Source organism: Phyllobates terribilis, unplaced genomic scaffold (genome assembly GCF_046119375.1).
Source record: "Phyllobates terribilis strain yellow unplaced genomic scaffold, ASM4611937v1 Scaffold_2325__1_contigs__length_140968, whole genome shotgun sequence".
Classification (NCBI taxonomy): Eukaryota; Metazoa; Chordata; class Amphibia; order Anura; family Dendrobatidae; genus Phyllobates; species Phyllobates terribilis.
The window spans coordinates 50,727-78,061 of record NW_027365083.1 but is presented as its reverse complement, the minus strand read 5'-3'; the positions used below and the strand labels follow the sequence as shown (position 1 = coordinate 78,061).

The 27,335-nt window shown below is 51.2% G+C and overlaps 1 protein-coding gene across 1 annotated transcript; it reads right to left on the bottom strand.

Annotated features, from left to right (window-relative positions):
• Nucleotides 1-7,397: 7,397 nt before the first annotated feature.
• Nucleotides 7,398-26,384, bottom strand: LOC141246049 (fatty acyl-CoA hydrolase precursor, medium chain-like). The gene is made up of 13 exons (XM_073669110.1): nt 26,235-26,384; nt 24,274-24,478; nt 23,427-23,565; nt 23,087-23,220; nt 22,748-22,901; nt 22,503-22,616; nt 17,403-17,498; nt 15,844-15,984; nt 15,682-15,759; nt 11,867-12,014; nt 11,560-11,709; nt 10,095-10,167; nt 7,398-8,290 (listed from the first exon to the last, which is right to left on the bottom strand). The coding sequence occupies exons 1-13, from the start codon at nt 26,296-26,298 to the stop codon at nt 8,110-8,112; spliced, it is 1,677 nt and encodes a 558-aa protein (XP_073525211.1). The 5' UTR covers nt 26,299-26,384; the 3' UTR covers nt 7,398-8,109.
• Nucleotides 26,385-27,335: the final 951 nt, after the last annotated feature.

Below are 27,335 nucleotides of genomic sequence, written 5' to 3'. Positions count from 1 at the left end.
ATCAAACCAGCTAAATCTGCAGGGGGTTGAATACTACTTGTAGGCACTGTGTATATATATATATATATCAATGTATGACCCTGTATATATATATATCAATGTATGACCCCGTATATATATCAATGTATGACCCCGTATATATATATCAATTTATGACCCCATATATATATATCAAAGTATGACCCTGTATATATATATATATCAATGTATGACGCCGTATATATATCAATGCATGACCCCGTATATATATATCAATGTATGACCCCGTATATATATATATATATATATATATATATATATATATATACAGTATAGACCAAAAGTTTGGACACACCTTCTCATTTAAAGATTTTTCTGTATTTTCATGACTATGAAAATTGTACATTCACACTGAAGGCATCAAAACTATGAATTACCACATGTGGAATTATATACTTAACAAAAAAGTGTGAAACAACTGAAAATATGTCTTATATTCTAGGGTCTTCACAGTAGCCACCTTTTGCTTTGATGACTGCTTTGCAAACTCTTGGCATTCTCTTGATCAGCTTGATGACACCAAAGACACCAGGTCGTCCAGAGAGGTCGGTATGTCACCACCGGCTCGTTCATCCTGGATTCACCCTGAAAGACCTTTCCAAAATGTAGATGTAGCACCCTGAGGATTCGGCTGCTACAGGGGTATTGCACCTCAGCCAGAGGTGTGATATTCCACTCCCGGGTAAGGATGGAGTGTGGAACTGAGCTCAGTCAGCTGCATGCACTACACACATCCCATTTCCGAGGAACAGACCAACGGTACTCCCACTTAGAAATGTGCAGGTACGACCGAGTCTGTTCCTGGCTGGAGTGGGAGGGGGGTGGAACATCCCAGTAGTGTAGGGGCAGATAGGGGGAGCAGCCTGGGTAAAGTTAGGAGCTCATTGGGTGCTGGTCACCTGAGCTCACACATAGAGGGAGTATTTAAGGTGGGCACCATCTAAGATCAGGGTCAGTCAGTCAGTCAGTCTGTCAGAGTGTAACCTGAAGAGAGCAGAGGAGAAGAGCAGCTCCAAGGCCCAGAGAGAGAGAGGAGAACAGAAAGAAAGACCCAGACGGGGAGACAGAAAGGAACTCTGAGAACCCAAGTACAATCCCAGGGTGAAGAGTTGGCAATAGGGTACCGGATCCCAAACTGGTGGGGGCTAAAGCATACCTCAGCCAGAGACTGGAGGCCGTGGGCAGGATCTGCCACGGCCACCCACCACATCCACCCTGAAGGCAAACCACGTGTAGGGTCAGGGAACCCAAGGCCAAGGGTATCCCAACAGAAGGCCCGAGGGAGCTGGACCTAGGTGGATCCCTGGTGGGGACGGCCAGAAGAAAGGACAAGAAGGAGGGCTCAGGGACACGCTCCGGACTTGCTTGGGGGTTGGCTGAATCCAGGACCTGGTGGACGCAGCACGGCTCGGGTGGTCACTGAAGGCCGGAGTGACCGGAATATCTGCAGTAAGTAAACACCCTGAACTGCATAACCCGACTCTGTCTTTACTTATCATCTACGCTGCACCACTACAACCCCCATCCTCTGCACCTGACCCCCTGAGGCCATACCCCTCCCGTTGGGGGTTATACTATCTAAAGCTGCACCAACACCATCAGCCTCAGCGGACCCTGCTGCAGCGGCGGCCGTAGTGACCGCAATCCAACGGGTGGCGTAGTCGACATAACGAACTTTGTAACATCTGTAGGACTGCCACATACTCTGAGCTTGACACCCTGGGCACGGACCGGGTCACAGCCACTCGGAGACTACAACCCCCATCTGATCTGGCTCCGGGTATTCCCCTAAAGAATATGGCCCAGGGGGCGCGTCAACTTTGGCGTAGTCGGCAGGATTACGTGCCCGCAACACCCGGGTACTGCGTGCCTGAAGAAAAGAACAAGTTTACCTCAAAAAGAAGTCTCCTGCCGGTTCCGGAGGGTCCCCGCCATCGGACTCCATCACAGATCGATTCCCGCCGGTTGTCCGCCATTAACAGCTTTTTCCCGCCATCTGCAGAGTTTCCCGCCACTGGGAGACGATTCCCGCCATTTCCAAAGGTTTCCCGCCTTGTCAGAGCGGACGCCATTATGGGCGTGCCAGAGGGTGGCAAGAGGCCGCCTCCCATCGTGGGCCAGGACCGAAAATGGCGCCAAAAGTGGAAACCGCCCCCATCAACAGAGACTGTGATGCTAGAGGTGTCTGTCAGCGTGAAAGAACTGCCCCTGGAGCTGACAATCACCAAGTAGCCCCGGGACCGCCCTCGAAGTGGGAGGACTGAGAAGAAGAGAGCAAAGATGGGTGTCGCCTGGAGCAGTCTGGAGAGAGCGCACCCGGAGACAAGAAGCCTAGAGCTGAGTCCAGAAGAAGCTTACCCGGAGATGGGAGAAGAGCAGAGCAGCACCGGCCCGCTGGCCAGGAGCCTGCTGGAGACAACGGAAGGAGAGCAGAGCAGCACCGACCCGTTGGTCAGGAGCCTGCTAGAAGCAACGACCCCACTAGGCTTAGTGGAGGTCTTGGCACAGCTCCCCCGAGATCGGGAGTGTGCACAGACCGCGCTGGAGGGCCTCGCACGGAGGATGGCCCGGGTGCAACGAGAGACGTTGGCGGAGTGGAGCCGAGAGATGGCCCAGCGGACCGAGACTCGTCAGCGGAGCACGCCACCCGAGACGAGGAGACAGACCGCCTCTGAGGATGGCGCAGGAGGACTGAAGGCCGGAGACGGCGCCGAGAAGGGAGCCGAACGAAAGGAGGCAGGTAAAGGGGACGTCTCTACCCCAAACCGGGAAACCGCGTACCTGCCCCAGCTCCCCGTCGCAGAGCCCGAAGTACCCCCTGCCGTGCCCGTAACCGCAACGTCACCGCCACAGACTAGGCCTCAACCGGAAGCCGCAGCCGCGACCCCTGTGACGTCACACGCCTCGACCCCGAGCGTGACCAAGCAGGAAGTACCACCAGCCTGGTCGCAAGGCCTAGTACCCCGGGCGCCGCAATACCAACAGCGCCCCCTACCTCCGCGGAGCCACCAGCCTGGTCGCAAGGCCAAGTAGCCCAGGGCGCCGCCGTCCTTACGGTGCCCTGCACTTTCCAGGTGCCCCAGGCCTGGCCGCAAGGCCTGGGCAACCCGGGCGCCACCACCACCGCGCCCATAAAACCAAGAGTGCCGCATCTAGGAGAAGATCTGTTCGCCCAACATACGTGCCCGGATGGGCAGCCCTTTATATGGCCACCGGAGTTTCACCATCCCCGACTCCGGAAAGAGAGACCCCTAGATGAACCCCTGATTCCGGTTCCAAAGCCCGTAAAAAGGACCTCGCCCCCGCTAGAGGAGGCACAGTTTGAGTGGGACCCCACCGGAGAAGACCTCATGGGGTTCACTCAGGAGACCCGGGCAGCTGCAGCGGAGCGTGCAGAGTGCTGCCGGCAGCAGCTCGAGGTCTTTGAGAGGGAGCGGAGAGAGAGGCGGGTCCGGGAACAACAAGCCCAGATAAGGAGCGCGGAGCAGAAGAGCCGGGCCAGGAGGAGTCCCCGTGCAGCTCATGGTCCCCCTTCCACCGGGACTGTGATCAAGTTCAATATGCAGCACGGGTGGGGCTTCATCCGAGATCACCGCACCCCAGGCGACGTCTTCGTGACAAGAAGAGACGATGAGTCCCACCTACCAGAGGGACACAGAGGACGTGACCTGTATATAGGGGACGAGGTCACCTTCACCCGGCACAAGTGTGCCAAAGGACCCTACGCCCTCCATGTGCATCGCCTGACGGAGGAGGAGCTGCGGTGTGAGGAGGAGCAAGAGGACCCGGACGGGTCTGAAGCTAAAGTGAATCACAAAGAAAGAGCAGGAGGACGTCGTCGTTGAGTACAGCAGAGTACAAGCTGTATATAGTTGCCCGTTGGGGCACAGTGAACTGTTGCTGCTATTATAGTCCCCGTTGGGACCAGCGAATTGAACTGTTACCCGTATTTCCCTTAATCCCTCTGACCGAGGACTGAGAGCGGTCATCCCTTTCCTAAATACCTGGCCGAGGACTGAGAGCGGCCATATCCTCTTGTAAATAGTTGCGCTTCCTAAAGCGCCCCCTACCGGTTTTATAGGAAGACCAATTTTCTAGAGAAACTGTTGCACTTTTCCCGGGCACACGTTGCACAGTGTCCGGAGGAGGAGTTAGAAGCAAGAAACGACTACGAGAATGTTATTTATATGAAAAGTTTTATGATGCTGCTAATATATGTTGTTTTATATGTTTTATTATGTTGGTTATGCAAAAATTGTATGTTTTGGTGTTGTTTTTATATCTTACAGCCCGAGGACGTGCTGTGATTTACCAGGGGGGAATGTAGCACCCTGAGGATTCGGCTGCTACAGGGGTATTGCACCTCAGCCAGAGGTGTGATATTCCACTCCCGGGTAAGGATGGAGTGTGGAACTGAGCTCAGTCAGCTGCATGCACTACACACATCCCATTTCCGAGGAACAGACCAACGGTACTCCCACTTAGAAATGTGCAGGTACGACCGAGTCTGTTCCTGGCTGGAGTGGGAGGGGGGTGGTACATCCCAGTAGTGTAGGGGCAGATAGGGGGAGCAGCCTGGGTAAAGTTAGGAGCTCATTGGGTGCTGGTCACCTGAGCTCACACATAGAGGGAGTATTTAAGGTGGGCACCATCTAAGATCAGGGTCAGTCAGTCAGTCAGTCTGTCAGAGTGTAACCTGAAGAGAGCAGAGGAGAAGAGCAGCTCCAAGGCCCAGAGAGAGAGAGGAGAACAGAAAGAAAGACCCAGACGGGGAGACAGAAAGGAACTCTGAGAACCCAAGTACAATCCCAGGGTGAAGAGTTGGCAATAGGGTACCGGATCCCAAACTGGTGGGGGCTAAAGCATACCTCAGCCAGAGACCGGAGGCCGTGGGCAGGATCTGCCACGGCCACCCACCACATCCACCCTGAAGGCAAACCACGTGTAGGGTCAGGGAACCCAAGGCCAAGGGTATCCCAACAGAAGGCCTGAGGGAGCTGGACCTAGGTGGATCCCTGGTGGGGACGGCCAGAAGAAAGGACAAGAAGGAGGGCTCAGGGACACGCTCCGGACTTGCTTGGGGGTTGGCTGAATCCAGGACCTGGTGGACGCAGCACGGCTCGGGTGGTCACTGAAGGCCGGAGTGACCGGAATATCTGCAGTAAGTAAACACCCTGAACTGCATAACCCGACTCTGTCTTTACTTATCATCTACGCTGCACCACCACAACCCCCATCCTCTGCACCTGACCCCCTGAGGCCATACCCCTCCCGTTGGGGGTTATACTATCTAAAGCTGCACCAACACCATCAGCCTCAGCGGACCCTGCTGCAGCGGCGGCCGTAGTGACCGCAATCCAACGGGTGGCGTAGTCGACATAACGAACTTTGTAACATCTGTAGGACTGCCACATACTCTGAGCTTGACACCCTGGGCACGGACCGGGTCACAGCCACTCGGAGACTACAACCCCCATCTGATCTGGCTCCGGGTATTCCCCTAAAGAATATGGCCCAGGGGGCGCGTCATAGACACCAGAGCCTCGTTGTTCCAGGCACATTCAGACGTGAGGGTGTGGAAACGCACAGCGTACTGGCCCACCGTGAGGTTCCCATGGCGTAGACGAAGAAGAGAGGAGGCAGTCGAGGACGTGCGGCCGGGCTCATCAAAAACCCTCCGGAAGGCCACAAGGAAAGCCTGGAGGTCGGACACCAGAGGATCCCCTCTCTCCCATAGGGGATGGAGTCACGCCAATGCCTCTCCGGTGAGGTGAGACTTGATGAATGCCACTTTAACCCGGTCGGAAGCAAACTGATGAGCCAGGACCTGAAAGTGCAGCGTGCACTGGTTGATGAAGCCCCGACATAGAGCGGGATCACCACCAAAGCGTGGAGGGGCCGATACAGTGCATTCAAGCGGGAGTGTACAGTCCGCAGATAGGACAGGATTGTATCCTGCTGAGATCTCTGGCGGGAGACCTCTTGGTACAGGTGTGAGAGCTGGACACGATCGGGCGTCCTGGTGGCTCCATTGGGTTCTTATGGACTTTGGGTAGAAAATAGATGGTAGGGATTTTAGGAAACTTAGTAATGAGGCCCTCAAAAGAACTTTTTCGGGATAATACCTTTATCAAAGGCCCGAAATAGTATATCCTCCGATTCTGCCAAATAAGTTGTCATTGGACTCTGCTCCAATTTATGGTAAGTTGTTTTGTCTCTAAGGCGCCTAAAGGCCTCCCTCTCGTACAGAGTCTTCGGCCATAGGACTATGTTCCCCCCCTTGTCAGCCGGCTTGATAACCACATCATCTATGGCCTGGAGTTCACGCAGAGCCCTGCGGTGACCGGAGGTCATATTGTCAAATCTCCGGTTGACCGGAATATCACGAAATTCCTCTATGACCAATTTAACAAATATTTCAACTGCCGGACATAGAGACAAGGGGGGGGAACCTAGTCGAACGCTCAAAGCTCGAGGGGCTTGCTCTCAAAAGTTCCTCAAGGGCTTCACTCTCCAATGAACTTCCTAGAAGTTGTCCTTCTGCCCCTCTATTGTGTAGCTTCTTAAGGATGAGTTTCCTCGCAAATAAATGCAAGTCCTTTATTGCTGGGAACAAATTAAAATTATTAGTTGGTGCAGATGTCAGGCCCATAGATAGAAGTGAAATATAGTCAAACTGGACTGTGCATTTTGTAGCTTTCATATATTTATATTGTAGCAGCGAAGTTTCTATGTTTCACAGCAATCTAGGACGCAACGTTGACGTTTTTTCACCTATGTATCAACACACAGGAGAGAGGATAAGTGTGTGACGTCACTGACCCCCCAAGAAGAAGAGTCCTAAAGCCCCCCTGTGTGGATGGGTTAGATGTGTAGGGGTCCTGGGATGAGGGGCACCAGGGTACACTATTCATGACCACCTATGTACCAACACATAGAAGAAAAGTCCTAAAGCCGCCCCTGTGTGGATGGAGCCAGGACCCCCCCCCCCCGCTCCTCACACAGGAGGCTTTGGGACCCTCATTCTCTCCCGTCCTGTATGATAAGTATTTATGGGATAACCATGATGACCGTCACTCCTCATTACTAATGGGTTAATTATAAGGAGGCGCACCTTAATCCTGTACGTGACACAATAGGGGGGAGCGGTGTCACTCGGAATAGTCAGACACTGGGGTGGGGGGCTGCACCACCCGTCTGTATCAGGCTAGGAGCAGGGTGATGGCATACAGCACAGGGGAGCGGCAGGATGACTACTCTCACCATCTCCTGGGATCATGTGCCATTACTTTTGCGGTGAGCACAGGGGCGGGGGTCCGGGGGGACGTCTCCACATCGCAGACAAGACAGCAGACACGTAACTCGTCATTCATTTAATGAAGTGTCCGTCCAGCAGCAGTAATTATTCCTCACACATCAGTCATCTCCAGCCACTGTGCAACCACAACTCCCAGCATGACCTGACAGACGCGGACCCCAGCTAGAGACCCCGGAGCTGCACGATACAGACCTGGAGCGGCACTGGCAGCCGTACATTGCTGTATTCAGGACAGGACGAGGATCAGACCAGGAGGGCTGTTACACCTGGGTCACCGGCGACCCCCATTATACAAGCTTTATCCATCTATGTACAGATTCCAGTGTGACGCTCCAGAGCTGCGCTCACTATTCTGCACAGTGTCTGCTATTCTGTGTCTGCACAGTTTGTTGTTTTTGCGTTCTGGGAGGCGAGATCGTGACACCAGGTGTGTACAGGCGCCTGTATAACCAGTTATTCCCCCTCCCCCGCATCATAGGAGCTCCAGCAGGTTGGTAGGGAGTTCTGGACGTCAGCCTGCTGACTGTTTCCAGCGACAATGGACCGGCCGAGGTCCGTGGTGAGGATTGTTCCTGTAGACTGCCTGTATAATGGGGCTGGTCACCTCCGTGGGCGCAGGGTCAGGGGTCTCTGATCTGTTAATGACAGAAGGCGACGTCCTCATCTCTTATGTCGGCCTCATTGTTAGGAGTGTGTGTGAACGGGGGCTCAGTGTATCTGGTCAGCGCTGCAGTCAATGACTGTGGCAGCGCCTACAGCTCGCTGTGCTGCTGCTGCGGCGCCTCCTGCATCTTCTCAGGGAGCACGCGGGTCCAGAATTCATACTCTCCAGCCTTCAGCTGTTTTGCAGCTTTCGGCTTCAGGTTTATCTCCATGTAATCTTCATCCTCATCATACTGCGGCCAGTGCGCCAGGCCCGGACCATTGGGGTCACTGCAGACAAGAATGGAGAAAGGGTGAAAATGCATCAAGGTCAGCGCAGGACCGGAGAAGGGACAGTGACCTAATATACAGTGGGTACGGAAAGTATTCAGACCCCTTTACATTTTTCACTCTTTGTTTCATTGCAGCCATTTGATAAATTCTAAAAAGTTCTTTTTTTTCCTCATTAAAGTCCACTCTGCCCCATCTGGACTGAAAAAAACAGAAATGTAGAAATTTTTGCCAATTTTTTAAAAAAGAAAAACTGAAATATCCCATGGTCATAAGTATTCAGACCCTTTGCTCAGACCCTCATATTTAAGTCACATGCTGTCCATTTCCTTGTGATCCTCCTTGAGATGGTTCTACTCCTTCATTAGAGTCCAGCTGTGTTTAATGAAACTGATAGGACTTGATTTGGAAAGGCGCACACCTGTCTATATAAGACCTCACAGCTCACAGTGCATGTCAGACCAAATGAGAATCATGAGCTCAAAGGAACTGCCCAAGGAGCCCAGAGACAGAATTGTGGCAAGGCACAGATCTGACCAAGGTTACAAAAGAATTTCTGCATTACTCAATGTTCCTAAGAGCACAGTGGCCTCCATAATCCTTAAATGGAAGAAGTTTGGGACCACCAAAAGTCTTCCTAGACCTGGCCGTCCAGCCAAACTGAGCAATCGTGGGAAAAGAGCCTTGGTGAGAGAGGTAAAGAAGAATCCCAAGATCACTGTGGCTGAGCTCCTGAGATGCAGTAGGGAGATGGGAGAAAGTTCCACAAAGTCAACCATCACTGCAGCCCTCCACCAGTCTGGCCTTTATGGCAGAGTGGCCCGACAGAAGCCTCTCCTCAGTGCAAGACATATGAAAGTCCGCATAGAGTTTGCTCAAAATCACATGAAGGACTCCCAGACTATGAGAAATAAGAGTCTCTGGTCTGATGAGACGAAGATAGAACTTTTTGGTGATAATTCTAAGTGGTATGTGTGGAGAAAACCAGGCACTGCTCATCACCTGCCCAATACAATCCCAACAGTAAAACATGGTGGTGGCAGCATCATGCTATGGGGGGGGTTTCAGCTGCAGGGACAGGACGACTGGTTGCAATTGAAGGAAAGATGAATGCTGCCAAGTACAGAGATATCCTGGATGAAAACCTCTTCCAGAGTGCTCAGGACCTCAGACTTGGCCGAAGGTTCACCTTCCAACAAGACAATGACCCTAAGCACACAGCTAAAATAACAAAGGAGTGGCTTCAGAACAACTCTGTGACCATTCTTGACCGGCCCAGCCAGAGCCCTGACCTAAACCCAATTGAGCATCTCTGGAGAGACCTGAAAATGGCCGTCCACCAACGTTCACCATCCAACCTGACGGAACTGGAGAGGATCTGCAAGGAAGAATGGCCGAGGATCCCCAAATCCAGGGGTGAAGAACTTGTTGCATCATTCCCAAGAAGACTCATGGCTGCACTAGCTCAAAAGGGGGCTTCTACTCAATACTGAGCAAAGGGGCTGAAGACTTATGACCATGTGATAGTTCAGGTTTTCTTTTTTAATAAATTTGCAAAAATTTCTACATTTGTTTTTTTTCAGTCCAGATGGGGCAGAGTGGACTGTAATGAGAAAATTTACCAAATGGCTGCAATGAAGCAAAAATATGAAAAATGTAAAAGGGGTCTGAATACTTTCCGTACCCACTGTATATGTGCTATGGGGGGTGTAGTGAGGGGGCGGGGAATGTGGGGACTGAAGCCAAGGTAGCCCCCCAGTATCGGCCTGTCATATACAATCACCCAGAATAGGTCACGTCTCACCCGCTGCGGGCAAAGTTGGCCCAGTACTTCATTACAGCTTTGCTCAGATCCTTCTCTTCTTCGGTGGCGGCTCCTGGGAGAAAAAGAAAAGCAGAATCAGATCACAACCCGCAGTAAATGTTCCTGCACAGAGATGAATTTATCACCAGAAAGTCCAACATGGAGGAAAAAGAACCAACTCTGATAATAAAAACTAATTCTGTGCCACAAAGTACAATGATGGCGGCAGGATGTGGCGGTGCAGTGTGCTCCTGACGAACATCGGCTCCATCCAGACACCTAACAACTCCATATAATACTGGCGCCTCATGTGTGCGCGGCCCCTGCCCTGGACACTAATGCCCCCCATACATCAGAGGTATGAACTGTGCGCTGCTAACGGGCCGGGCCGTCCCTCTCCGCCATGACAAGCCGGGCCGTCCCCCTCCGCCAAGACAAGCCGGGCCGTCCCCCTCCGCCAAGACAAGCCGGGCCGTCCCCCTCCGCCAAGACAAGCCGGGCCGTCCCCCTCCGCCAAGACAAGCCGGGCCGTCCCCCTCCGCCAAGACAAGCCGGGCCGTCCCCCTCCGCCAAAACAAGCCGGGCCGTCCCCCTCCGCCAAGACAAGCCGGGCCGTCCCCCTCCGCCAAGACAAGCCGGGCCGTCCCCCTCCGCCAAGACAAGCCGGGCCGTCCCCCTCCGCCAAGACAAGCCGGGCCGTCCCCCTCCGCCAAGACAAGCCGGGCCGTCCCCCTCCGCCAAGACAAGCCGGGCCGTCCCCCTCCGCCAAGACAAGCCGGGCCGTCCCCCTCCCCCACGACAAGCCGGGCCGTCCCCCTCCCCCACGACAAGCCGGGCCGTCCCCCTCCCCCACGACAAGCCGGGCCGTCCCCCTCCCCCACGACAAGCCGGGCCGTCCCCCTCCCCCACGACAAGCCGGGCCGTCCCCCTCCCCCACGACAAGCCGGGCCGTCCCTCTCCCCCACGACAAGCCGGGCCGTCCCTCTCCCCCACGACAAGCCGGGCCGTCCCTCTCCCCCACGACAAGCCGGGCCGTCCCTCTCCCCCATAACAATTTACCAACATTTTTTTTTTTTTGAGATTTGTCGCTGCCATTTATTTTTAAGTGAGTTCTTTTTTTTTTTTCTTTTTTTTATTTTTTAACTAAAATGGAAAAATATCCAAAATTCCACCTCTGATGTGTTTTATGTGTTGATATATGGCAAGAAGAGATTTCCAGATCGCATCTTGTTTTTTATACATTTTACCCAGCATCCCAACTTTTTTGGGATTGTAGTAATAATTTGTGCTCTATATTACTGTGCGTTCCGGCACGGAACAAAACACGAGAAATGTAATAATGACGTCAGCGTTTCACAATGGAAGAGAAAGTAACAACTTCTTGACTGCGATGTGTGACTGATCTATAAATGCCCCCATTCATCATCATCACCCCGCATGTATCACTGCAGAGTAAGGGGGTCACCTGTAAACAGAACGTCGCCCTTCAAGAAAGGACCTCCTATCACAAAGAACACCTCGTCCCCGTGATCGGCTTTCACAAAGTCCGGCTTGATGTCCTCAAAGAACGATGGGCGGTGCTGGAACTCATAGAAATAGGTGGGATGGCCAGAATCTGGAATAAAAGATTGTGAGGTTCAGAAGAAAGATCAATGTTCTGCAGAAACCCCCAACACCATAAGGAGGAGGTGACTGCGTTCCCCGTCATTTCATCCTATGTATGTGGGACACAAGATATGTGCGGAGGTCATTCTCCATCTCGGGCATCGTACCTCGGTGGTACTTGGCCGTTCGTAGTGCTGGGATGACAAAGACAAGGTCTCCAACCAGATCTACAAAGCGGTTACGGATTTCGTCAGGATCAGTCACATCTCCAATGTATTCGTCTATCAGGAAGCTGGTGGCGCTGCTGAATGGACCCTGAAATATATCAATATCCCCAGAATATCACCACAAGCGGAGAGATCACAGAAGACGAGAAGATCCAAAGCAGGTGGTAGAAGATGACGGCTGAAGGCCTCTGCTCCTGGCGAAGGTCATCGGGCAAATGAGGAGCAGAGACTCGTACACTCTGCAGGATGTGGACGTCAGGACATGGTGGGCAAGTAAGGGCCCCGCAGGATCAGGTTGGCACAGAAGAACTCCTTTCTACCAACTTTAACCCTATCCCACCTCTACCCTCCTTTATTCTCCCTTCTTTTGAAGTCCACTCTGGCCGCATCTACTCTCCCTCCAACCTCCAAGTGGCCGTCATATACCGACCCCCGGGCTCGATCACGGCCTTTACTGACCAATTCTCCACCGGGCTTCTTTACTTTCTCTCTGCTGACATTCCCACAATCATCATGGGCGATTTCAACATCCCCACTGACACTCGCCAGTCAACAGCATCCAAACTCCTGTCGCTTACTTCATCCTTTGGACTTACTCAGTGGTCCTCCTCAGCCACCCACACAGACGGACACACACTAGACCTGATCTTCACCCAACTCTGCTCCCTATCTAACCTCACAACCTCCCCCCTACCCCTATCTGACCACCATCTACTCACATTCTCATCCCCGTCCTCTTCACCTGTCACCCATGTCCGGCAGCTAGCACACCCCCGGAGAAACCTTACACATCTAGACACTCACACACTCTCTGACTCTATTCTACCACTGACATCCATATCCTCACTCCATGACACAGACAGCGCCACTGCTTTCTACAATGCCACTCTCGCATCAGCTATTGACTCGGTCGCCCCTCTTATGCTTGGCAGAGCGCGACGAGTCAACAGGCAACCCTGGCACAACAACCTCACTAAACAGCTTCGACAAGTGTCCAGGGTTGTGGAGCGGCGTTAGAAGAAACACATTGACATGATGACTTCACTGCATTCAAACAAGCAACGCTCGCATTCAAATCAGCACTCACCTCTGCTAAACAGGCCGACTTCACAACCCTCATATCCTCCCTATCCTACAACCCCAAACAGCTATTCAACACTTCTAACTCTCTCCTCCGACCTCCGTAATCTCTGCTGAAAAGTTTGCCACACACTTCAAAAACAAGATTGCCCAAACAAGGCAAGTCTTTACTGTCTGACCACCACAACCCCTTTGTTTTCAAGACCATTGCCCTTCCCCCATAACCTCCCTTCCCAACATCACTGAAGGAGACCTTACTCTTCTCCTCTCCAAATCACACCTCACCACTTGTCCATCCCATCCCACCTCCTCCCCAACCTCACTCATCCATCCCTAAGCCATCTTTTCAACCTATCACTAACTTCTGGTACCTTCCCCGCTGCCTTCAAACATGCCACAATCACGCCCATCCTCAAAAAGCCATCCCTCAACCCAACCGCCTTGTCCAGCTACCGCCCCATATCGCTGCTCCCATTTGCCTCCAAACTCCTTGAGCAACACGTTCACGCTGAACTTTCCTCTCACTTCTCATCTAACTCTCTCTTCGACAACAGACGATCCGGCTTCCGCCCCCACCATTCCACCGAAACTGCCCTTACCAAAATTACTAATAACTTACTGCAAATTGAGATTCTGATTTTGGCTTTTATCCGAAGTCATACTGCACGACTCATTAAAGGGTTGATTGTGACTTGCAGGATTGCTGCTTCCAATAGGTGGCGCTATAAAGTACAAGTCCTCTTTTTCTCTGAAGAGGTAATTTGCATAATGACTTACTTACAGCCAAAGCTAACAGACAATTCTCTGTGCTCCTTCTTCTTGACCTGTCCTCTGCCTTCGACACAGTTGGCCACTGCCTCCTACTACAGATCCTCTCTTCCTTTGGCGTCAAAATTCTTGCCTTATCTTGGATCTCCTCATACCTTTCTAACACCTACTCTTCTCCATCTATACCCCTGGCCTGGGACAGCTCATAAAGTCCCATGGCCTCCAGTACCATCTGTACGCTGATGACACCCAGATCTACCTCTCTGGCCCAGACGTCACCTCTCTGCTGTCCAGAATCCCAGAGTGTCTAGCAGCCATATCCTCCTTCTTCTCCTCCCGCTACCTCAAGCTCAATGTGGACAAAACTGAACTCATCATCTTTCCCCCATCTCAAGTATCTTCCCCACCTGATCTTTCTATCACAATAAATGACATCACACTTTCCGCTGTACCGACAATCCGCTGCCTCGGAGTAACCCTTTACTCTGTCCTGTCCTTCCAATCCCACATCCAAGCTCTCGCCACCTCCTGTCGCCTCCAGCTCAAAAACATTTCCAGAATCCGTCCTTTCCTCAACCCTCAATCTACTACACTGCTTGTGCATGCCCTCATCATCAAACGCCTCGACTACTGCAACATCCTCCTGTGTGGCCTCCCTGCTAACACTCTCGCACCCCTCCAGTCTATCCTCAACTCTGCTGCAGGATTGGTCCATCTCTCCCCTCCGCAAATCCCTTCACTGGCTCCCAATTGCCCAGCGTATCCAGTTCAAACCACTAACACTGACCTACAAAGCCATCCATAACCTCCCTCCTCCGTACATCTCTGAACTAATCTATCGTTATATTCCCTCACGTAACCTCCGGTCCTCCCAAGACCTCCTTCTCTCCTCCACACTTATTCGTTCCTCACCCAATCGCCTCCAAGATTTCTCCCTAATATCCCCCGTCCTATGGAATTCTGCGCCTCAACACGTCCGATTATCCACCACATCTGGATCCTTCAGACGGAACCTGAAAACCCATCTCTTCAAACAAGCTACAGCCTGCCATGACCCCACTACCTCCTCAACTCCAGAACTACTGCAACCCCTCAACCAACAACACCGGAACTACTGCAACCCCTCAGCCAACAACACCAGAGCTACTGCAACCCCTCAACCAACAACACCAGAGCTACTGCAACCCCTCAACCAACAACACCAGAGCTACTGCAACCCCTCAACCAACAACACCAGAGCTACTGCAACCCCTCAACCGACAACACCAGAACTACTGCAACCCCTCAACCAACAACACCAGAGCTACTGCAACCCCTCAACCAACAACACCAGAGCTACTGCAACCCCTCAACCAACAACACCAGAGCTACTGCAACCCCTCAACCAACAACACCAGAGCTACTGCAACCCCTCAACCAACAACACCGGAGCTACTGCAACCCCTCAACCAACAACACCGGAGCTACTGCAACCCCTCAACCAACAACACCGGAGCTACTGCAACCCCTCAACCAACAACACCGGAGCTACTGCAACCACTCAACCAACAACACCGGAGCTACTGCAACCCCTCAACCAACTGTCTCCTTCCACATCCTGTATAATGTCATCTCACAAGGGCAGGGTCCTCCTCCCTCTGTACCCGTCTATCATTGTTAGTTTACTGTAAGTGATATCTGTATCTGGTATGTAACCCCTTCTCATGTACAGCACCATGGAATCAATGGAGCTATATAAATAATAATAAAATAATAACTGTAGGATGGCTGGTGATCTTTGTCATGGGTTTCTGTGGCTACCACACTGGTATATGGGGTCAGCGGCTTACAATCATGCACATTTTGCCCTCTAAGTGCCCCATAATCCCCCCTCAGCGATGGTCATCTCCTGGCAGCAGCGCTCTTACCAGAATGGGGAAGGTCTTCAGCATTTCTTCTGCCACCTCTCTCTCCATTCCTTCTCGAAAGCCTGAGATGTTCATCGCCTGAGGGTAGAATAAGGAGGAGAATGGTCAATGGTGTAAAGATCATCAGAAGGATCTCAGCGTTTCCTCCTCGGTCAGTCTTACCGATGGCAGGATCCATCCAAACTCCTGGTTGTTGACTCCGGTCATGAAAGGAACGCTGTTCACCTCTTTATCAGCCATAATCTGTTCTGCGGCTTTAGGGAAGAAGGAGCCATCAACACTTGCAGGCAAAGCCATCATCTTCTGCAGAGGCAGGAGAAAAGTGGAAGGTGAAACCCAACTGCGCACCCTCAACCTCAAGACCCCCAAACCTTTACAGAGAAATTATTAAATGCTCTATCACCGCAGTCGTTAATAAGGTGGTGGTGATTTATAGGATTATTCTCTTGTTCTTTAGAGGGTAAATTTACAAAGTGTTTGTCAACTTTACAGTTTAGTTATTAGAAATCATGAATGGAGGGATTATTACTTTTATTAAGGATTGCTCATGGACTGGGTTAAAGTCTATCTTGTAAGCGCTGCTCTGAAGCTGGCTGGATCAGATTTCAGTGACAAAGGACAAGAGGTGTGGTGATGGAGGCCACCGGGGCCGAGGACAAGAGGTGTGGTGATGGAGGCCACCGGGGCCGAGGACAAGAGGTGTGGTGATGGAGGCCACCGGGGCCGAGGACAAGAGGTGTGCTGATGGAGGCCACTGGGGCAGAGGACAAGAGGTGTGGTGATGGAGGCCACTGGGGCAGAGGACAAGAGGTGTGGTGATGGAGGCTACCGGGGCCGAGGACAAGAGGTGTGGTGATGGTGGGGGGGGGGGCCACTGGGGCAGAGGACAAGAGGTGCGGCCATAGGGGGGGGGGGCGGCAGAGGACAAGAGGTGTGGTCGTGGGGGCCACCGGGGCAGAGGACAAGAGGTGTGGTCGTGGGGGCCACCGGGGCAGAGGACAAGAGGTGTGGCTGTGGAGGTTACTTGATTGGAGGTGCTGCAGATTTTGTAATATGCTTTTCTTCAGATCCAGAGCTGCATTCACAATTCTGCACATCTTTCTGACAATAGGACATCAGTGACGCAGATGGAACTGGTGAATATTCCCTGGCATTACTGGGAGTCAGGAGTGGTGGGGATTCATGGTGTTGAGGGAGGGCAGCAATGACCCTTCACGGTTGACCAAGTGAGTGTCAAATTATTATGTTACAAGGTTGATTGCAATCAGGGAACCAGACGGAGACAGAGCTCTGTATGGGAGGATTCAGAGAATCTCTAATCCAGTTTATTTTACTTAGCATTATATATTGTTTTGAGTTTATCAATAGCCAATCACCTACAGCCATACTACAGGCTTAAACCAATGTTAGTACAATTATTACGGAAAGACACATATGGTCATATTATCGTTAGTTCGGCACATGATGGAAAGTTACAAGGTCGTACATCCCGGCTCAGACTAGTTAGATAACAGGAGCAGGGCATTTCATAGAATGTTCTTGAGAGAAAATTGAATGTGAAGCAGGAGAAAAGAATAAAAGAAGGTATGCTATGCAAGGAGTAACAACATGATTTTAGAAGCAAGCAATCAAAAAATGAAGTAATTATAAAAGTAACTATAGCATGAATATCGATATGTCCTTTACAATGATAATGAACCCTATGACTGCACTGACCGTACCATAGAGACAACCAGAGACCGCATCTCTTCTTCAGATTTCGCCTTCAGACAGTCCACCAGCGCGTCCAAACCACAGCCCGAAATATTGGCCACAATCTGCAGAAGTGAAAGGAAATCTGATACAAGCAAAGGGTCACTGTTACCCCCATTGCTGCCCCCTCATTTGTCCCGAGCGTCACAGATCTGACAGGCTCCTACGTGGTGTCAGCAGCCTCAGCAATGCAGACTCCCCAGACACTGGATGTGGCCTCAGCCACATGGCCCACAATTCCCTGCTACTACCTTATAAGTATAGACCCACAGCGCCATCAAGTGGCCAACAGAGTTACCTGCCATCACAGCACTCTAATCAGCATCTGTTTATCCATTCCTCTTACAGGTACGTCACCCAACTTTCCCTTGCTGAATTCCATGCTGTCTTCCCTAAACCGTTCTGTTCCTATTCTCTAATGGTACGTCACCCAACTTTTCCGTCTTGACTCGCATGCAGATTTCTCTATATTTCTCTACCCCTATGACCCACTGGTATGTGACCCAGCCACCCCCACTTTCATTTATGGCCTTGCTTACGCTGTCTTGAGCATCCAGCGTCTGGTTGAATCTAATCAGCTGATCAAGATGAGCACAGACCACTCCCATCTGCTTCACAGCTGAATGCATTCTGTAGGCCATATATTGAGAACTAGGAGTCTGTGTCAGACTTCAGTCTGTGTCCCTCAGCTTAAGTGTGTCCATTAGCTGAAGTGTCTGAAATTTGAATTAATCCTGAATTGAACCTGAAGGGAACTGGATACTAAGTCACAGCAAACAATGTTTGTCTTTGTTTTCACTCTCACTCCCTTAATCCTTCACTTCTTACAACCACCCCTAATCCCTACACCTAGTAAGGAACTCTTCATCTCTCCCTCCATTCTCCCCACCCATCTCACCTCCTCCTCAGAGCTATTCCACAACATACAATTCTTTGTCTCCAAACACAGACAGCCACCTCATGCCCTCTCCTGCTCCCACCTACTAGCGCTTTCTCTGCTCCTCCTTACTGCCGGCGACATCTCACCACATCCCTACACTCACTTCCACCTCCTACCCACGATCTATCCCAAACTCTCGTAACCCTTCTAACCTTAAACCCATCCGCCCAGCCCCCGCTTCCCCAGTCACACTAACAGGAGCTCTATGGAACGCTCGCTCGGTCTGCAATAAACTTTTCTACATTCACAATCTCTTCATCACTAACAAGCTTTCCTTCCTCGGCATCACCGAAACCTGGCTCACCCCCTCCGACACGGCCTCTCCTGCTGCACTTTCGTACGGCGGATTCCACCTCTCGCATAACCCCCGCCCCACCGGTAAGCACGGTAAAGGAATAGGTTTCCTCCTCTCAGATAACTGCTCCTTCACCCATATCCCACTGCCGCCCGCAATTACTCTCCCCTCTTTTGAAGTGCACTGTGTGCGCATCTACTCCCCCTCCAACCTACAACTGGCTGTCATCTACCGCCCCCCAGGATCAACCACCACTTTCTTTGACCACTTCACCACCTGGCTACTTCATTTCCTCTCCGTTGACATCCCCACTATCCTCATGGGCGACTTCAACATCCCCATTGACACTTCCCTCTCAGCTGCCTCTAAGCTTCTATCCCTCAATTCCTCATTTGGTCTTATTCAGTGGTCTTCCACATCCACCCACAAAGATGGCCACACACTGGACCTCATCTTCACCTGCCTCTGTTCCCTATCTAACCTCTCTAACTCACCTCTCCCTCTCTCTGACCACAACCTCCTCACATTCTCTGCCCTCTCCTCTCCAGGTCAACAATCCCCACTCCACAAACTTGCATACCCTCGCAGAAATCTCAGACACCTTGACCTACACTCACTCTCTGAATCCCTCCTCCCTCTTTCAGACATTAGTTCCTTACATGATGCAGATGTTGCTGCCACTTTATACAACACCACAACCGCTGCAGCTCTCGATTCTGTCACCCCCCTCACACATACCAAAGCTTGCACAATCAACAGACAACCCTGGCCCACCAGCCTAACTAAAGAACTGCGACTGGCCTCCGGGGTTGCTGAGCGTAGATGGAAAAGGTCCCACTCCAATGAACACTTCACCACATTCAAACAGTCCCTCACTACCTTCAACTCCACACTCACTGCAGCAAAACAAACATACTTCTTATGTCTCATATCCTCCCTGTCTCACAACCCCAAACAACTATTCAACACCTTCAATTCTCTCCTCCGTTCCCCAGTGCCTCCTCCCTCTCCTCTAATTTCAGCTGAAGACTTTGCCTCATTCTTCAAGCTGAAGATTGACACCATCAGACAAAGCTTTTGCCTAAAGCCCCCACAGCCCCCCCCACACCTACTCAACCCTCCTCCAAAACTACATTCTCCACCATTTCTGAAGATCAACTTTCCTCCTTACTCTCCAAATCACACCTCACCACCAGTAAACTTTACCCAATCCCATCCCACCTCATCCCAAACCTTCCCACTATCTTCATCCCAGCCCTAGCCCACCTCTTCAACTTGTCACTAACAACTGGTGTCTTCCCCTCATGCTTCAGACATGTCTCAATCACACCCATCCTCAAAAAGCCCTCTCTTGTCCCATCCTCTGTGTCTAGCTATCGCCCCATATCACTTCTCCCCTAAGCCTCAAAACTACTGGAACACGTCCATTCTGAGCTGTCCTCCCACCTCTCCTCCTGCTCCCTCTTCGACCGCCTACAATCTGGTTTCCGACCGCACCATTCTACTGAAACTGCCCTGACCAAAGTCACCAACGACCTACTAACCGCCAAATCCAAGAGACACTACTCTGTCCTCCTCCTGGACCTGTCATCTGCCTTCGACACTGTGGACCATTCCCTCTTACTCCAGACTCTCTCATCTCTCAGCATCACAGACTTGGCCCTATCCTGGATCTCCTCATACCTAACAGACAGGACATTCAGTGTCTCCCACTCACACACCACCTCCTCATCTCGCCCCCTATCTGTCAGTGTCCCCCAAGGTTCAGTTCTAGGACCCCTGCGCTTCTCCATCTACACCTTAGGCCTGGGACAGATCATAGAGTCTCATACCTTTCATTATCACCTCTATGCTGATGACACACAGATCTACCTCTCTGGACCCGATATCTCCTCGCTACTAACCAAAATCCCACAATGTCTGTCCGCCATCTCATCCTTCTTCCCTGCTAGATTCCTAAAACTTAACATGGACAAAACAGAATTCATCATCTTTCCACCATCTCATTCAACCCTCCCAACTGACCTATCTATCAACGTCAATGGCTGCCCACTCTCCCCAGTCCCTCAAGCTCGTTGCCTCGGGGTAACCCTGGACTCTGATCTCTCCTTCAAACCACATATCCAAGCCCTTTCCACTTCCTGCCGACTCCAACTCAACAATATCTCCCGGATCCGCACATTCCTCAACCAAGAATCTGCAAAAACCCTAGTGCACCCTCATCATCTCCCGCCTCAACTACTGCAACCTCCTGCTCTGTGGCCTCCCCTCTAACACTCTCGCACCCCTCCAATCTATCCTAAACTCTGCTGCCCGACTAATCCACCTGTCCCCCTGCTATTCCCCGGCCTCTCCTCTCTGTCAATCTCTTCACTGGCTCCCCATTACCCAGAGACTCCAGTTCAAGACCCTAACCATGACATACAAAGCCATCCACAACCTGTCTCCTCCATACATCTGTGACCTAGTCTCCCAGTACATACCTGCACGCAACCTCCGATTCTCACAAGATCTCCTGCTCTACTCCCCTCTTATCTCCTCCTCCCACAATCGCATATAAGATTTCTCCCGTGCATCCCCCCTACTCTGGAACTCTCTACCCCAACATATCAGACTCTCGCCTACCATGGAAACCTTGAAAAGGAACCTGAAGACCCACCTCTTCCGACAAGCCTACAACCTGCAGCAACCCTCGCTCCACCATACCGCTGCACGACCAGCTCTACCCTCACCTACTGTATCCTCACCCATCCCCTGTAGACTGAGCCTTCGCGGGCAGGGTCCTCGCTCCACCATACCGCTGCACGACCAGCTCTACCCTCACCTACTGTATCCTCACCCATCCCCTGTAGACTGTGAGCCCTCGCGGGCAGGGTCCTCGCTCCACCATACCGCTGCACCACCAGCTCTACCCTCACCTACTGTATCCTCACCCATCCCTTGTAGACTGTGAGCCCTCGCGGGCAGGGTCCTCGCTCCACCATACCGCTGTACGACCAGCTCTACCCTCACCTACTGTATCCTCACCCATCCGCTGTAGATTGTGAGCCCTCGCGGGCAGGGTCCTCGCTCCACCATACCGCTGCACGACCAGCTCTACCATCACCTACTGTATCCTCACCCATCCCCTGTAGACTGAGCCCTCGCGGGCAGGGTCCTCGCTCCACCATACCGCTGTACGACCAGCTGTACCCTCACCTACTGTATCCTCACCCATCCCCTGTAGATTGTGAGCCCTCGCGGTCAGGGTCCTCGCTCCACCATACCGCTGTACGACCAGCTGTACCCTCACCTACTGTATCCTCACCCATCCCCTGTAGACTGCGAGCCCTCGCGGGCAGGGTCCTCGCTCCTCCTGTACCAGTCGCTGTCACATTGTGTTCAAGATTATTGTAATTGTTCTTGTATGTTTACCCCTTTTTCACATGTAAAGCGCCATGGAATAAATGGCGCTATAATAATAATAACAGATATTAACGCACGATTGCATAATATTACACTCGGCAAGTGCAGAATAGTGCAGGGAGGATTTGGAGATTGCTATATTTTTGTTAAAGTTCTGGTAATTCTACAGCGATGGATCCGAGGAGTACCGGCCTAATAACACAACTGCGCCCGATAGGCAGTCGTTCAATGGTCGGTTCAGCGGCTGACAAATTCTGCAATCATCGGTATCCACAGCAAAGCACCAGGTTACACTGGACGGTGTATGAAGGATCCAGTCACCCGTCAAACGAGCGCTTTGGTCATTGATCGGATGATTGCCGTCACGTTTACTCAAGGCGCTGGGTCATCAGCCGCAAAGTAGATAATTTTATGGTGCAAGTCACTTACATTACTGTAAAACACACTTTCTTCTTTAGACTTGGCCACCAAACCCGGCATTATGGCTACACCACTCTCAGCAATAGCTCTGTGGAATAAGCCTTTGGCCAGTGGAGACGCCACCTGAATATAAGAAACACAGAAGGAGACAGGATCATTAAGGGTTAAACAGCAAGTCCTTACCTTCACCTATAGAGCAACCGTCCAATCAGAGCCTCAATAAGGAGCAAAATATCAACATCACGACTGCTCACCAGTGCAGAGACGCTGATTCCCCCCGCAGACTCCCCAAATATAGTCACAGAGTCGGGGTCCCCTCCAAAATCTGCAATGTTCTCCTGAACCCACTGGAGAGCTGCAACCTGATCCAAGAAGCCGTAGTTCCCAGGAGCGCGGTCATCTCCAGTGCTGTGACAAGGAAACAGAGGTTAATAAAATGGGGAGACTTTAGGAAGTAAAAGGACCTTAACCCAGTGGCTCCCTGCAGAGCAATGTGCACAAAGACTGACAAAGGTCCAATAGGTATGACACCAGGTATGACAGGCTGGCAGATTACCCCTGAACATTAAAGTCGCTGATCGTATAGACATTACCTAAAGAAGCCGAGGAGCCCCAGCCGGTACTGGATGGAAACAACTACAACGTTTTCATGGGCACCAAGTGCAGAACCTTCAAACATCATGGCTCCCCCCATCGTCAAGGCTCCTCCATGTATGAACACCATGACCTGGGCAATGAGTAGAAGCTGTTTACTAATAAGGAATGCAGGTCAGTGTGAATGAGATTCTCTCACTGTGCCTCCAATTAGCATCATAAGGGACCGCCATGGGCACGGCATCAGGGCACACATAAGGTGAAGCAATGAAATCTGCATCTACACTCAGTAGCAATTATAAAGGACTGTTAGTGACACAATAAACACGTGACACTTACCGGCAGCTTCTCCTCCTTCACTCGATCCGTAGGTGTGAATACATTTAGGTACAGACAGTCCTCAGACACTGGGGGTAAACTAACTTTGGCTTTCACTGCCTGGAATAACTGCTCCATCATGTGATAATCCTGCAGACATCTGTAAGATGTATAAGATGCATAATATATATATTAGTGTATGAATGTGTTCCGGAGTTCTGTCACACCATTCTATTAGTGTATGAATGTGTTCCGGAGTTCTGCCACACCATTCTATTAGTGTATGAATGTGTTCGGAGTTCTGCCACACCATTCTATTAGTGTATGAATGTGTTCCGGAGTTCTGCCACACCATTCTATTAGTGTATGAATGTGTTCCGGAGTTCTGCCACACCATTCTATTAGTGTATGAATGTGTTCGGAGTTCTGCCACACCATTCTATTAGTGTATGAATGTGTTCCGGAGTTCTGCCACACCATTCTATTAGTGTATGAATGTGTTCCGGAGTTCTGCCACAACATTCTATTAGTGTATGAATGTGTTCAGAGTTCTGCCACACCATTCTATTAGTGTATGAATGTGTTCGGAGTTCTGCCACACCATTCTATTAGTGTATGAATGTGTTCCGGAGTTCTGCCACACCATTCTATTAGTGTATGAATGTGTTCGGAGTTCTGCCACACCATTCTATTAGTGTATGAATGTTTTCGGAGTTCTGCCACACCATTCTATTAGTGTATGAATGTGTTCCGGAGTTCTGCCACACCATTCTATTAGTGTATGAATGTGTTCCGGAGTTCTGCCACACCATTCTATTAGTGTATGAATGTGTTCGGAGTTCTGCCACACCATTCTAAGTGCACTTACATGGGGGCATAGTCTGAGGCCACTCGCACTGAGCTCCAGGACTCGGGGGGCTCGGGGGATGCATATCTCAATGCACCAACAGGAGGTTTAGCGAAGGGGACTCCATAGAAGGCGTGAACGGTTCTGTCTGTTCCCGTTGCAGACAGCGTCTTCCCCTGCAGTTTACCATATTGCGTCTCCACCTGAGGGGGATCATCTTCCTCTCCTAAAGTCACAAAAAAACTGATTATTAGATGCAGCAAACGGCAGGGACATCATGCCTGTACTCCAGTCACAGCCGGAGCTGCAGTTACAGGTGTGCAGGACGCACACCCCTCCATCAGACGGGCTCGGATCTCTGTGGATTCTGTAATTGTGGCCTGTGAAGATCTGATTAGTGAAGAACAGTGGTGTGCAGCCTGCAGAGATCTCCCAGCATTCCCTGCATGTGTCCCCGTGCTTTATAAGAGCTGAGATTAGCAGCAAGGTGCGGTCCGAGCACAGGCTACAAGGTCTGAACACGTCCCAGCGCTCGTCACTTATTATGTGCGGGGTCAGATAACTCACAGGTCACCGCTCCTTCACCCAGTGCCTGCAGTCACATGACCACCAGCGGCACAATACAGGCGATCGTGTCACCGCCGCACCTGTAACACAGAGATCCCGCAGACCATCACTGATCTCAGGTCGCAGGATCTCACCTGGACATTATAGGGAAGGGGCCGTCACTGCTCCGACCGCAGACAATCATCTGCTGAAAACCGAGAACATCAACGACCTCTGTGATAGTCCCATGAGATAGCACAATGTCAGCAGCCTGCTATCTGTGGCTCCAGGGACACTGCCGCACCTTTATTACATAGCACCGACATAGACCTGAGAGCAGTACATCCAGGAAACCAATAATCCATGACAATACTGACACCCCGCTGACCATAAGAGCTTACACTCTACAGGAGAGAGAGAGAAGACCCCACTGACGATAAGAGCTTACACTCTACAGGAGAGAGAGAGAAGATCCCCACTGACCATAAGAGCTTACACTCTACAGGAGAGAGAGGACCCCACTGACCATAAGAGCTTACACTCTACAGGAGAGAGAGAGGACCCCACTGACCATAAGAGCTTACACTCTACAGGAGAGAGAGAGGACCCCACTGACCATAAGAGCTTACACTCTACAGGAGAGAGAGGGAGAGAGAGAGGACCCCACTGACCATAAGAGCTTACACTCTACAGGAGAGAGAGAGAGAGAGAGGACCCCACTGACCATAAGAGCTTACACTCTACAGGAGAGAGAGGATCCCACTGACCATAAGAGCTTACACTCTACAGGAGAGAGAGAGGACCCCACTGACCATAAGAGATTACACTCTACAGGAGAGAAAGAGAGGACCCCACTGACCATAAGAGCTTACACTCTACAGGAGAGAGAGAGGACCCCACTGACCATAAGAGCTTACACTCTACAGGAGAGAGAGAGGACTGCACTGACCATAAGAGCTTACACTCTACAGGAGAGAGAGAGGACCCCACTGACCATAAGAGCTTACACTCTACAGGAGAGAAAGAGAGGACCCCACTGACCATAAGAGCTTACACTCTACAGGAGAGAGAGAGGACCCCACTGACCATAAGAGCTTACACTCTACAGGAGAGAGAGAGGACCCCACTGACCATAAGAGCTTACACTGTACAGGAGAGAGAGAGGACCCCACTGACCATAAGAGCTTACACTCTACAGGAGAGAGAGAGGACCCCACTGACCATAAGAGCTTACACTCTACAGGAGAGAGAGAGGACCCCACTGACCATAAGAGCTTACACTGTACAGGAGAGAGAGAGGACCCCACTGACCATAAGAGCTTACACTCTACGAGAGAGAGAGCAGACCGCACTGACCATAAGAGCTTACACTCTACAGGAGAGAGAGACTCTGTCATTGACAGTCTGCACAGCCCCTCATTACAATATTTCCTCACCTGATGTCAGGACCCCCAGAGCCAGGGTGCACAGCACAACTACCCTCATCAGAGCCCCCATCATTGTGGAGCGTCACAGATGATCTCCAGGCTCCTAATGAGGCAGCAGCTCTGGGCTGAGGCTTTATGTGGAGGCGGAGCTGGATCGGGACTTGTGATTGGCTGATGGGAGTGTCAGTCATGTGCGGTATCAGGAGAACATGACCTTCACGTGAGCTGCTGAACATGTGACGGATCTGCTGCTGTGTAAGGGCCCGGGGCCCCAGTGACCGTCCTTACTGCCCCTTCCTATTGAGTGTCAGTCTTTCAGTCGCTGTTTCTATGGTTACTGATGACAATTATAAACATTCCGCACGTTGTTACATTTTATTGACAAACACATGAAGCTTCTGTGACGCCTCAGTATTCCCAGCGCTGCTTCTAGGCTATGTTCACACGTTGCGTTTTTGCTGCGTTTTTATGCACATTAAGCAGCGTTTTACAGAACCAGCGAGGGCTCTGGGATCTCAGAAACCTCATGCACACGCGTTGGTTTTTTTGCCCTGGCTGATTTGGAAAACTGCTGCGTTTTTGCAAAATGCAGCATGCGACGTCTTTCCGCAATTTTGCAGCATTTTTTCACCCATAGAAAACAATCAGTAAGTGCAAAAACGCAGCGAAAAAAAGCTGAACAAACGCAGGGATCAGATTTTGCTGCGTTTTTAGTGCAAAAACCTGAGAAAGTTGAATCATGTTTTTTTTGTTTTGCACTAAACTTTATCAGTATGCACAAGAGACAAATGCACCTGACAAAAACTCAGCGACACCTGCTTTTTGTAAGCAGCTTCTTTATTGCCAAGAGAGCAGGTTTTGCCTGTAGAAAAAAAACAGGTGCTCCCTGCAAGATTTCACCATAAACCGGCCACAGCCAGGTGCTCCCTGCAAGATTTCACCATAAACCGGCCACAGCCAGGTGCTCCCTGCAAGATTTCACCATAAACCGGCCACAGCCAGGTGCTCCCTGCAAGATTTCACCATAAACCGGCCACAGCCAGGTGCTCCCCGCAAGATTTCACCATAAACCGGCCACAGCCAGGTGCTCCCTGCAAGATTTCACCATAA